At 39.4% G+C, this 13,612-nt stretch overlaps 1 protein-coding gene across 3 annotated transcripts in view; it reads left to right on the top strand.

Moving 5' to 3' along the window:
* ascc3 (activating signal cointegrator 1 complex subunit 3) overlaps nt 1-13,612 on the top strand; it is a 556,691-nt gene that overhangs the window by 431,008 nt on the left and 112,071 nt on the right. For all 3 annotated transcript variants that reach the window (XM_060849581.1, XM_060849588.1, XM_060849596.1), the window contains exons 31-34: nt 6,138-6,275; nt 6,403-6,523; nt 8,641-8,773; nt 10,569-10,694. In XM_060849581.1, the coding sequence (XP_060705564.1) occupies nt 6,138-6,275; nt 6,403-6,523; nt 8,641-8,773; nt 10,569-10,694 (518 nt within the window). The remainder of the gene's footprint in view (nt 1-6,137; nt 6,276-6,402; nt 6,524-8,640; nt 8,774-10,568; nt 10,695-13,612) is intronic.

The raw sequence follows: 13,612 nt of genomic DNA on the forward strand, positions 1-13,612 counted from the left end.
CAATGAATTTGGAAAATTCTATATGATTTGGAAGATGAAGGGGAGGCGATGGTGCTAATCCAGAGACTCAGGTAATACCTTGAGGATTTTGGTTTGAATTCCACAGCAGATGTGGGGAGTTAACATTTTTTTTAAATGAAATTCAATATTATCGAAGTCAACATGTTCCAAATGGGAAATTATGCTTGGATGAATTTGTTAAAATATTTGGATGGTCTAGCTAGTTGATAAAATGAACCCAGAAAATTTGGCATGTTTGGATTTCCAAAAAAGCATTTATTAATAGGTGTGAAACTGGTAAATCAGAGTTATTACGGTATACAAGGAGGCCATTCAGCACCTTGTGGATGGACCGGTTCTTTTTTTAACCTGCTCTATTATCTACTGCCAGTTTCCTGCCTTTTTCCAATCCCTGCATGTCATAAGTATCCAAAAGCCATCTGGTGCCCTCAGGAATTCTTCAATTAAACCTGCCTCCACCACCCTGGCTTCATTGACACATTCTTTAACTATATGGCCCCTCATTCTTGTTTCTTTTACAAGTGGAAATAGCTTCACCCGATATACTCTGCAGCCTGTCTGTGATTTTGAAAGCCTCAATCAGATCTCATCTCAGCCTTTTTCTCATTGAAGAGGTTGGGACCGTTCTCCCAATCTATCCTCATAACTGAAGTCAGTCATTCCTTGAACTATTCTTGTAAATTGCTTCCATATTCTCCAGTATATTCACATTTTTCCTATGGCACCCATAACTGTGCACAATACTCCAACTGAGTTCTATCAAGTGTCTGCTACAAGTTCAACATCACCACTACCTCTTGTACACTGTGCCTGTATTAATAAAGCTAAGAATACTGTATGCTTTATTTACCACTCTCCACCTGTCCTGCCACCTTTAATGATCTGTACACATATACACTCAAGTCCCTCTGCTTCTGGGCCCCTTTATTAAATAAAGCATACAATGTCATTGTTTTTCAGTGTTCTTCTGACCAAAGTGCATGTTTATGTTCTAAGGAGCTTAAGTGTGCAGAAGAAACAAAAGTTAACGTGTAGGTACAGTAACAATTAATGAGGCAGATAGCATCCTTGGCCTTTATTGCAGATGGATTGGAGTATACTAGTAAAGAAGTCTTGATAACATTGTGTAATCCAGGATACGTGTGCAATTTTGGTCTCTGTATTTAATGGAAGCTGTAATTGGGTTTAGAGATGATGAAATGAAGGTTCACTAGATTGCTCTCATCACAGGAACCATTGTCCAATGATTAAGATACTTGCATTCTTCACATTAGAAGAATGAAAGCCCACCTCATTTAAAACATACAAGATTCTAAAGAGATTTAGTGGGTAGATACCAAAGTTAATTTCTGTGGCTAAAGAATGCGGAATAGTTAGGATAAGAATGCAATTATTTAGCATAGAGATGGTTAGAAATTTCTTCACTCAAAGGTTTGTTAATCTTTAGAATTCTCAACTGCAGATGCTTGTGGATGCTTAACTGTTGAATATGCTCAAAACTGAAAGAGACAGATTTTTGGACTGTGTGCTCAATATGACTCCAACTATGAAGAGACTTCTAATGATGTCTATTGGCTGTATGAGGTTTCCTTGTTAGGAGACTGCAATCCATGTTGAGGACAACAACATTGGAGGTGTAGTGGATAGCGAAGAAGGTTACCACAGAGTACAATGGGATCTTGATCAGATGAGCCAATAAGCTGAGGAGTGACAGATGGAGTTTAATTTGGATAAATGCGAAGTGCTGCATTTTGGAAAGGCAAATCAGGGCAGGATTTAGACACTTAACGGTAAGATCTGGGAGTGTTGCTGAGCAAAGAGACTTTGGAGTGCAGGTTCATACTACCTTGAGCGTGGAGTCCAGGTAGAAAGGATTGTGAAGAAGGCGTTCGTATGTTTTCCTTTGTTGATCAGAGGATTGATTATAGGGGAGTGTGGCTGTACAGGAGATTGATAAGGACATTTTTAGAATATTGTGCAATTCTGGTCTCCGTCCTATCAGAAGTATGTTGTGAAATTTGAAAGGAAATTCAGAAAAGATTTACAAGGATGTTGCCATGGTTGGAGGGTTTGAGCTATCGGGAGAGGCTGAATAGGCTGAGACTGTTTTCTCCTGAGTGTCAGAGACTGAGGGGTGACCTTATAGATGTTTATAAGATCATGAGGGGCATGAATGGGGTAAGTAGACAAGGTTTGTTTCCTTGGGATGGGGGAGTCCAGAATGAGAGTGCATCAGTTTAGGGTGACAGGGGATAGATTTAAAAGGGAACTAAGGGGCAACATTTTTATGCAGAAGTTTGAGCGTATATGGATTGAGCTTCCAGAGGAAATGATGGCGGCTGGTATAAATGCAACATTTAAAAGGAATGTGGATGGGTATATAATGTCGGAAGGGTTCGGGGGATATGGGCCAAATACTGGCAAATGGGACGAGATTTATTTAGGAAATCTGGTCGGTATGGACAGGATGAACCAAAAGATCTGTTTCCATGTTGTACATCTCTACAACTTCTGGATCAGCCTCCTCCTCATTAAATACTGCTGTGCCGTTATTCTTGTGGTTCTGTCCTGACGATGAGATGAAATGGCGATGGTGTTGTTTGGGACATTGTGTGGAAAGTATGGTTTGGTGAGTGTGACCGTTGTTTGACTAATTTGTGTGCGAGCTCTCCCAGGTTTGGAAGTAGCTACCAGGTATTGATGATAAAGATAGGCTATTTATGGTTCCGAGCTCAATGCCTGATGGTTAGTCAATATCATTTCTTTAGCTTCACTTTGTAACAGTTTGATGCAACAAGTGGTTTACTGATCCATTTCAGAGGATATTTAAGAGTCAACCACGTTGCTGTGGGTCTGGAGTCAAATGTAGATCAGTTGCCACCCAGGTAAATAGTGCTGTGAGGAAGGCATATAGTGTACTGGGCTTTATTGGCAGAGGAATTGAGTTCCAGAGTCCTGAGGTCATGTTGCAGTTGTATAAGACTCTGGTGAGGCCTCATCCGGAGTATTGTGTGCAGTTTTGGTCGCCATACTATAGGAAGGATGTGGAAACTTTAGAACGTGTGCAGAGGAGGTTTACCAGGATGTTGCCTGGAATGGTAGGAAAATCTTATGAGGAAAGGCTGAGGCACTTGGGGCTGTTCTCATTGGAGAAGAGAAGGTTTAGGGGAGATCTGATAGAAGTGTATAAGATGATTAGGGGTTTAGATAGGGTAGATACTAAGAACCTTTTACCGCTAATGGAGTCAGGTGTTACTAGGGGACATAGCTTTAAATTAAGGGGTGGTAGGTATAGGACAGATGTTAGGGGTAGATTCTTCACACAGCGGGTTGTGAGTTCATGGAATGCCCTGCCCGTATCAGTGGTGAACTCTCCTTCTTTATGGTCATTTAAGCGGGCATTGGATAGGCATTTGGAAGTTATTGGGCTAGTATAGGTTAGGTAGGATTCGGTCGGCGCAACATCGAGGGCCGAAGGGCCTGTACTGCGCTGTATCCTTCTATGTTCTATGTTCTATGTAGTCAGGATAGCAAAATTCCTTCTCTGCAGGACATTAGTGAACCAGATGAACTTTTTATGACAATCAATGGTGTTTCATCATTTGACTTTTAATTTCAGCTTTTTAAAATTTACATTCTGCCCTCTTCTGTGGTAAGATTTGAATCACGATCCCTGCAGCGTTTTCTGGATGTCTGAATACTAGTCCAGTGACACGAGTACGACACACTCCCTTCTGCCACCTTCCAAATTGGAGGTGTTCCCATACATAAGCATTTTAATAGCACAGAAGATGGATTTTTGTGAAATAACATAGCCAATGACAATGCAAAGCTGGTGAAGTTGATGTTGGTGATCCACATGATGATGACACTCAAGAAGCAGGCTGGGGTGAATTCTTGGTTTTGAAGATGAGGAGGTGCCTGATTGCTATGGATTTTAAACACATGTTCAGTGTGTGCTCTGCTTTTCTTATAAGTACCAAAAACTGAAATTGTATACCTGGTTAAATTCACTGCAAGTCTTTTATGATGCATTTGATTAAATTTGTGAATAGAAATTAAAATCTGCATATAGTGAAGTGTTATTTATAACTATAAATTTAATAATAATTTTGGCTCTGTCTGTGCTACCTTTGGAGACCAGGTTTGGGAAACAGTCTCCAATGTGGAAGTTGCATTAGCAAGGTGATGGGAGACCGTGGAATTCAACCTTTCCAAAAATATTACTCATATGAATTGAGTTCTTACTTTGTGATCAAACATTTAATCGTATAAACTATATGTTATACCTGCAGTCACTTACTGGCTCAAATTGCTTGTTCTATATTCTATACCTAAGCAGTGAATACCAGCTCCCCCCAATTCATAAAGCAGCTAGTGAAGCACTCCAAAACATCCAGAGGTCATGAAAAACGGTTACAAAGTGCAAATCCTTTTTTAATTAGTACAGTGTGATTTTCAGCCTGGGGCACTGCTCTCATCTTTGAATGAGTATTCTTCTAATTTTAATTCATTGCAATTGATATTCAGTCATCATCATCTTGTTGTTCATCACAACATCTCAGTGATTAATTTGTTAATGGAACTGAACTGAAGTTGTGCAGTAATTGATGATTAATGCTTTCTACAAGTTTATATTCTGACTTTCTTATGCCCAAACTACCCCTGATGATACAGTTATTGTTCATATACTTCTTGTAAGTAATTACATAATTATAGTTCTCTCTGTACAGTCATTTTTATCAAAATAGTGTTAATTGTGCTATTCCTTAGCAACTCAGAATTTGCTCATGGTTATAGTTGAGCACAGGTTAGTTGTGTTTCATAGGACTGGAAACATATGTTGCAGTGATTTATGCAAACACATGACAATCTCCAAGCAGCAGCCTGGGTTTCCTGCTGTTAACAGCTCCACAGGTTCATTAGGCAAGTACCAGCCCCCCTACCAGAGGCCTTTACTTTTCCAATTTACATTACATAGTCTACTTGGCATTATAGACAGGAAGCAAGGGCCACATGCTTGCCCCAATCAATGAAACCTACCCATTAGTGTCTACAAGGAAAGAAAAGCATCATCTGTGTTTAAAACGTAACATTTATCTGCTTTTGCTTTTTGATCCGATGTGTTTTATAAATCTTACAAAGCAAAATTACAAAGGATGCTTGAAGATTTTATTTGAACCTATTCCATGTGATAATGCAGCAAAATAAGTCATGTAGTTGAAGAAAAATCATTTTATTGTTTTATTAACGAATTCATTTTAAATCATTTCACATCTTTGATCCAAATTAGAAGAAATTATTTATTAAAGTACTGGATATGACAGTTCTTCAAACCTTAAATTTACATTGCAGTCTTTCAAGTCTGAGATATTTGTCATTGTTTTTAATGCATACTGTTTACAACAATTTAGCCAAAATAAGTTTGCCATATTGCTTCAGCTTCCAGAGAACTGCTGAATGCTAACCTGACTTCAGGACTACGTGTTTGTCCTCTCAATCAGAACAGCTGTTTATAGTTAGTTACCGTCGGCTTATAATGTCATGTCAACAGCCAGAAGGTTTTTACAAGAATGTCAATTGTACTAGACAACTCAATTCACACCATATTGTAAGCTAACTGTATTCTTCATTTTAATGGAGAGGAATATTTAGTGTCACCTTATTTCTGTTTTGTAATTTGTTTTTTATTTGAGTGAAAGGGTATGTTGTGACCTTATTCAAGAGTAATGGTTGCCATGCTGAGGATGAGCATAAGCACCATCCCTGTACTTAAGTGATGATTCTGGAAAAGATTCATGAAAGTGGATAGGTTTGCAGTTTGTGTACTTGTGCAATCATAGACCGGCTGACAGTTGTTGTGTGTGCACAGCTATGAGGCTTGTTGTTCGTGTGATCTTAAGATTATCACCAATGCACTTGTGCTCAACTGGTACATAAACCACAGCATGGACTGGTTGGGATGAATGGTCTATTTATATGCCATATGTCCTCCACAAATGCTATTATAATTGGTGCACTTTGGAAATCTTGGACAAGATGCAGTTTTTAGAAGTTTAATGGCAAGATTATTTTTAAAGTGAAATTTTCCTTTTCTCCTGTTTACGTCTTTGCAGATGAGCGACATAATTGATATGGTGAGAGATTCCAATCTAAAACTGACCTTAGCCTTTGGTATTGGTTTACATCACGCTGGACTCCACGAACGTGACCGGAAACATGTGGAAGAATTGTTTGTGAACTGCAAAATCCAGGTGAGTGTTTTCTCATGTTTTCACACCTCCAAAATAGCCTTTTGTTTTAAATCCTTCATTTGACCCTGCCTTTTTATTTGTAATTTTCGAATATGTTTTAATCTGTCTGTGCTCGCTACTGTTGTAGATTCTTATTGCCACAAGCACTTTAGCCTGGGGAGTGAACTTCCCTGCTCATCTGGTCATTGTTAAAGGTACTGAGTTCTATGATGGAAAAACAAGACGTTATGTGGACTTTGCTATCACTGGTAAGTGACATATTGTGTTAATCTCTCTTTTTTTTTCCCTTGCAAAACATTGTTTTGGCATCATTGAATCTAGTCTATGTTTCCCCAATATGAATCATGGTTTAATTCGAAGAAATATACCTCAGTAGGCCCAAAAGGCTTTTTTCTTTCTCATGCACCAACACAACTTAGAGACCACCTCCTTCAAACCCCTCTCTCTGGAACTCTAAATCCATTTCCTATTCACGTCTTTTGAGTGAAGACATTTCTCATCTCAGGGCTATTTTCTCTGCCTGCCCCCTTATTCTGAGACTATATCCCAATATTCTGGATTTCACAGTCATGTAACAGAGAAGCTAATTTGTGCTCACCAATATCTCCCAAATGGCAACCAGACAATTGAGAATTTTAAAATTAAGTCATGTTCACTGCGGATAGTGGAACTCTGGGAGCAATGAAATAAATGATGGGTTAAACCATCTATGATGGATTTGAATTGTGGATAAATGGGAAAGTTGTTTGGTCCTCTGGTTATAACTTGGAGGTTTCTTGCATCCATTTGAGCTCAAAGATAGAACTTTGGTTTAACATCTCATTTAAAGACAGCATTTCCAACATTGCAATTTTTCTGCGCAACTTAGGTTCAGTGCTAAATCATGGAATAGCTCTCTGACTCAGTCAAGTAATTAGTGTAATGAGTAACTGGTGGAATGCCACAATTCATATTAATGACTTGGGTGTGAAAAGTGAATGTACAATTTTGAAGTTTATGTATGACACAAAAATAGACAGGAAGATAAGTGGTGAGGATGACAGAAAGAGTCTGCAGAGGGATATAGACATGTTAACTAGTAGGCGCAAACTTGGCGGAAAGTATATAATATGGGAAAATATGAGGTTAAGTACTTTATCAGGAAGAATAGAGGAGCTGAATATTATTTAAGTGGAGGAATGACTGCAGAAAGCTACAGAACAGAGGGATTTAAGCGACCTCATCGCAAAATGCTAATATCCACGTTCATCGGATAACAGTGAAGCAAACGGAATGTTTGCATTTATTTCAACGGGAATAGAATGTTAAACTAGGTTGGCTTTGTTACAGGTATACAAAGCACAGGTCAGACCACTGCTGTAATGATGTGAGCAATTTTGGCCCTCTTATCTAAGGAAAGAAGTATAGCCATTTGATACACTTCAGAGAAGGTTCACTAGGTTGATACTGGATATGAATCAAAATGTGTGTTGCTGTAAAAGCGCAGCAGATCAGGCAGCAACTGAAAGCGGAAGAGTCGATGCTTCGGGCACAAGTCCTTCATCAGGAATTCCTGGTGAAGGGCTTATACCCAAAACATCGACCCTACTGCTCATCAGATGTTGCCTGATCTTCTGTGCTTTTCCAGCGCCATACTTTTCGACTCTGACTCTCCAGCATCTGTAAGTCCTCACGTTTCCCTAATACTAAGTATGAAAGACTGTCTTTGAAGGAGCGTTTGGACAGGTTGGGAACGCACTCAGTGGAGTTTAGAGCAGTGAGAGACAACCTTAATGAGTATTCTTAGGGAACTTGGCAGGATCGTTGCAGAAAGGTTGTTTTGCCTTGTGGCAGAATCTCGGATCAAAACACTCAATCTCAGAATAATAGGTTACCCGTTTAAGACACATACGAGGAAGAATTTCTTATCTCGGTTGTGAATCTTTGGAAATCTTTACCACAGAAGACTATCGAGACTGGGTTATCAAATATATTCAAGGCTGGAACAGACCAATTTGTAATCAGTAAAGTAATCAAGGGTTATAGGAGAAAGGCAGGTTGAGAATTTTGAGATAGCCATGATGTAATTGAATGATAAAGCGGACTCGGTGGTCAAAGTGGCTTATTTCTACTTCTACTTTATATGGTGTCATGGTGTTCGTGGTCCACCATTAATCCTCGGAATAAGTACTGAAATATTTTTTTTAACAAGTGAATTCTACACGAGAAGTGCATTAGGAGCATTTCTAAATGGATGAATGGATCAGGCAACATTCCCTTGTCTGTAATTATTTTACATTCTGGTGCCTAGTTGCAGCCAAGGTAGGATTTTTTAAAAAATTATGAACAAAGTATAACATGAAATGTCCCGCTTCCCTAACTGTAGATGTGCTGCAGATGATGGGCCGCGCAGGCAGGCCTCAGTTTGATGACCAAGGCAAAGCTGTGATATTAGTCCATGATGTGAAAAAAGACTTTTACAAAAAGTTTCTGTATGAACCATTCCCTGTTGAATCAAGGTAAGCCATAATTACAGATTTACTTTATGCTGGTGTTCACATTTGGATACTTGACTTTTTTTATTTACAGTTGTTTTACATTTTATTTGTTTATCTACTTGTCTTAGACTTGTGTTTTCTGCAAAAGAAATCAGCATTACAGAATGGAATTCTTTCCCAATGTCCATCCAAAAATCTGTGTGAACAGTTTAACGTAAACTTAGATGAGAGAAAGATGAAAGCTCCTTCAACATGACCTGAGAAATATGCTTCAAGCCCAGAGCATATTTGCATGTTGTTGCCTGAACTAACTAATCCCTATACCCCCTCTGAGGTAGATTTAACAATTCATGACTGCTTCAGTGTTAGCAACAAAAACAAACAAAATTCAATTCACTAAGACCAGCCACCTCTAGCTGAGGAGATTTCAGCCGTTTTTTTTTAATTTTAAGCAACTCATCCCAAGGTAAAAGGATACAGTGCACGTGCTACCTTCTTCCTAGCACTTCTAAATAAAGTTAACTTTTGTACCAGTGTAAGTAGTCACCAGAGATACAGGGAAAGTACTAAAGTCTTGTTGGTGGTCATAGGTCCGTTGGTAGTTCTCTAGCTATTCACTGTACATAAGGGCGACCTTATTTTAAAATGAAATTTTATTGATCAGTCTTGGAATTTAGTCAGTGTAGCTGTCTGATCTCAGATTCCATAATTCACAAACCTAGAAGCACATGTTTAAACTTGGCAGAGAAACAGAAACGTAATAAACAGAGTGTCCTGGCTGATGGCAAATGCAACCCTGGAGGAGAATGCAGGCCAAAAAGGCCAAACAGCATGGAGTGTACTGCTGTACTCATGTCCAGTGTAACAAGTGATCAAAGGTAATGGAATAACGGAGAGTGTAGTTCTTAGAAAATGGTTATTTTTGAGTAAATACATGTTTGTTGTAACCAGTCACTCCTTTAGAAAAAGAAATTCAAGGCCACCGTGTTTTTTTTCTGCAATAATATTTGAACAGATAGTTATAAATATAATTCCTAAAAAGGTAAAGATATCATGTGAAATTGCATGTTTTAAGGCTTTTAATAAAACAAAAACTAACATTGATTAAACATTATTTAACGTATAACTAATACACAATACTATTGGAAAGGCAATCCACCTACTCTTGACTTCTTAACACTGCACATTTATATGTTTTATCACACTCTCCATAGACATGTGGACTTAAGTTTAAAACCCAGTTCTTCTTGATATTAACAGAATCCCTTCTCCATGTTTTGTTGGTATTCATCTTCCAGAATGATTGCACTATCTCTAACTTTTCAAAATCTATATTTACTTGAACATTGGTTCCATCCTTCACAATGCTTCATTTGTTTGATTAATCAAAAAGCTGTCCTTTTCATCAGCACTTATTCTGATTCTACTCCGCCTTCACCATCCCCACTATGTCCAATGTTAAAGCTTTTACTGTCTCTGACTCTGAGAATCTAAGAGTCTGCAACAGTGAGGCTTATTACTTTTTCCTTTGTGTATAGATGTTGAAGCTCATACATGACTTTACATTTTGACCTGTGCCTTTGTACCAGTGACAGCCAGATAAGGTGGCGTCTAGTACAAACGTCATAAAATCCCACCTCTTCATTCTCACCAACTAACCCACACCCACCCCCCCCCCCCCCCCCCCAAAACCCACCTTCCAACCACCAATTCCAAAGCATTCTGTTTTACCTTAAAAGAGAGAGAATATGGCCATCTCATAAAGTCTGACAGTCAAGGCTGTTGCATTGCTAATATGCATTTTCATACATTGCAGTTTGTTGGAGGTACTCTCTGATCACCTGAATGCTGAAATTTCTGCTGGAACTATTTCATCCAAGCAGGATGCCATGGATTACATTACCTGGACCTACTTTTTTCGGCGTCTTATCATGAATCCCAGGTCAGTGATGACGCTTTACTGTTGCAGAGTTCTAGTTTCATTCTGGAAATTCTGATTGATATGTCTCAGGTGCATGGTTTTAAAATTATAATGTGAAACCTAGCACAGCAGGCAGCATTGTTGTGAACCAGACTGGGAGCAGTGTACAGTGGGGCAGCATTGTTATGAAGCAACTGGGAGGAATGCACAGTGGGCAGCATTGTTGTGAACCAGCCTGGGAGCAATGTACAGCAGGTCAGCATTGTTGTGAAGCAGACTGAAGAAGAGGGAGGAGGACCCTCTGCTTCTGAAATGACATGAGGGAACAGCAGCTTCAGAAAGAGTGTGTGGGAGAAGTACCTTCATAAAAAGCAGGAGAAGGAGCAGAGTCAGCAGTTTCTTAAACAACGTGGAATAGCAGGTCAAATACTTAAGAGGAGTTCGAGCCTGTGTAAGAAGCGTAGTGACAATGGCAGAGATCGTCTTCAACTTGTTTCTCCTTGGGGGATTGGTGGAATTTTCTCTTGTGTCTTTCAGTTGGCAAATCGGTTTAAATCAGGAGGTACCAATGTTCAGGATGTCTGTTCTGTGCTGACGAGGAACTTGGTATGGAGGGGAAACATCCAGTTGTTTTGATCCACATAGTTACCAACTAAATGTATGCTGAAGAATGTCACAGAAATTAGAACCAAAGAGAATAGCGATAGTAAAAAGTCAAAGTTTTAATGCTCTTTATTTAATGCATTTGGCATTTGTAATCAGATGAAATTGATTGCAGAAATAGAAATAGATGAATATTACTTGTTGGCTATTACAGAGCAATGGCTGCAGGGTGGCCAAATACATCTAAAGTATATAGATTTTCAGGAGGCATTTCATAAGGTGCCACAGAAAAGAGAGGAAGTTAACAAAGTAGATATTCAGAAGTTAATGGGGAAGCCTCAAATTAGTGGGCACAGTTACAGAATAAAGGCTTATTATTTTAAAAAATGATAAAATCATAAGATATAGAAGTAGCCTGCAGATAATCAAAGGGAGGTCCAAGAAGTTGGAGACACCGCCAATGAAACAGAGTATGTAAATAATGTGAAACCACAAAATGTTGGAAATGCTCAGTATGTCAGCCAGCATCTGTGGAGTGAAATGGAATAAATTCAATTCAATGGTACTTCTATCGGCAGGGAATCATGTCTGAACACTTTTATCTGAGGAAACTCACAATGTCTATCAGATTGAAATAGGCAACTGCAAATGGCAACCTGATACCTACTGGATCTGGTGGTCTTGCTTAACCAGTAGTTGCTGTGGACACCACTGCCGTCAACCTTTTTACCTCCAAATTCCTCCAAGACCCATTATAGATTTATGCCAGATCTCTGAGTCAGCAATGAGTATATACATATACAGGTGGCTGAAATGTTGCTTGCTGCAACTGGAAATTATGTGAATTTGCCAATGATATCAGTCAGAGCATCTGCTTGGCTTTATAGCTTTGGCCGGCATCCCGCATAGACTCATAGAGCATAGAAGCAAACCATTCGGTCTGAATCATTGGCACCGATCAGATATCGCAATCTGACCTTGATCTATTTGCCAGCATTTGGCCCATATCCATCTAAACCTTTCCTATTCGTACACACATCCAGATGCCTTTTTAAATGCTGTAATTATACCCACTTCTTCTACTTCCTCTGACAGCTCATTCCATACACGTGCCACCCTCTGTATGAAAAAGGTTGCTCCTTAAGTCCCTTTTAAAACTTTCCCTTCACATCTTGAATGTGGAGGGTATTTTATTAATGTATAAGTTACAATCCGGATGCTCCCAGATTGATGGCAAGTTTTTCTACTTGTTAATATGTAACTAGTGTTCAGTCATAGAAAGAGTTTATGTAGTTGTGCAGAAGAATTCCAGGTAGCTACGATATACTTTTCCCCTAATGAACCAAAGATTGACCATCCAACCTATCTTGCCCATGCCAATGAAAACGAGTCTAATCCATCTTCCATCCCTTGGTCCTTATCCCTGCAGATTATTATTCTTCAAGTATATGTTCAGAACTTTGTAAATGTAATGAGGCCTCCTACTCCTGCACTATTTAAGGCAATGAGTTTAGATTAGATTAGATTAGATTACTTACAGTGTGGAAACAGGCCCTTCGGCCCAACAAGTCCACACCGACCCGCCAAAGCGCAACCCACCCATACCCCTACACTTACCCCTTCAGCTAACACTACGGGCAATTTAGCCTGGCCAATTCACCTGACCCGCACATCTTTGGACTGTGGGAGGAAACTGGAGCACCCAGAGGAAACCAACGCAGACACAGGGAGAATGTGCAAACTCCACACAGTCAGTCGCCTAGTCAGTTCTGGATTCCACGGCCACCAACAGGGCGGAAACATTTTTCTTTCAAATCCCTGCTAATACTTCAAATAATTAATTCAAACACACTATCCTCCCCCACTCTGCTTAGTAAACTAGGCCCTTCCTGTTCACCTTATCCAAATCCCTTTTGACTGTGCCGTACAAAACTGTATTTCCCCTCGGTTTCTTCTGTTCCAAAGAAAACAACCGTAGCCTATCCAACCTCTTTACGTTGCTAAAATTTTCTGTTCCTGACAATATCCTCATAAATCTCCCCTGTAACCTCCAGTGCAATCATATCCTTCCTGTAATGTGGTAACCAGAACTGTACACAGTAGTCTTGCTGTAGCAAACGAAGCTCCCTGATCTGTTTGTGCGTGGCATCGTCCTTAAGGCATTGCTGATAGACAATCACAGCAAACGTTGTTCATTTTACCCATGAGAAACTTCATCACTGAAGCACAACGGTGCTACAACAAATGTTATCTCATACCAGATGTGTGCTTGAATAGAATATCAATATGCTGAAGATGCACTTGAAGTGCCTGGAGAAATCTGACTGTGCTCTTTG

The sequence above is a fragment of the Hemiscyllium ocellatum genome, chromosome 3, assembly GCF_020745735.1.
Source record: "Hemiscyllium ocellatum isolate sHemOce1 chromosome 3, sHemOce1.pat.X.cur, whole genome shotgun sequence".
Taxonomy (NCBI): domain Eukaryota; kingdom Metazoa; phylum Chordata; class Chondrichthyes; order Orectolobiformes; family Hemiscylliidae; genus Hemiscyllium; species Hemiscyllium ocellatum.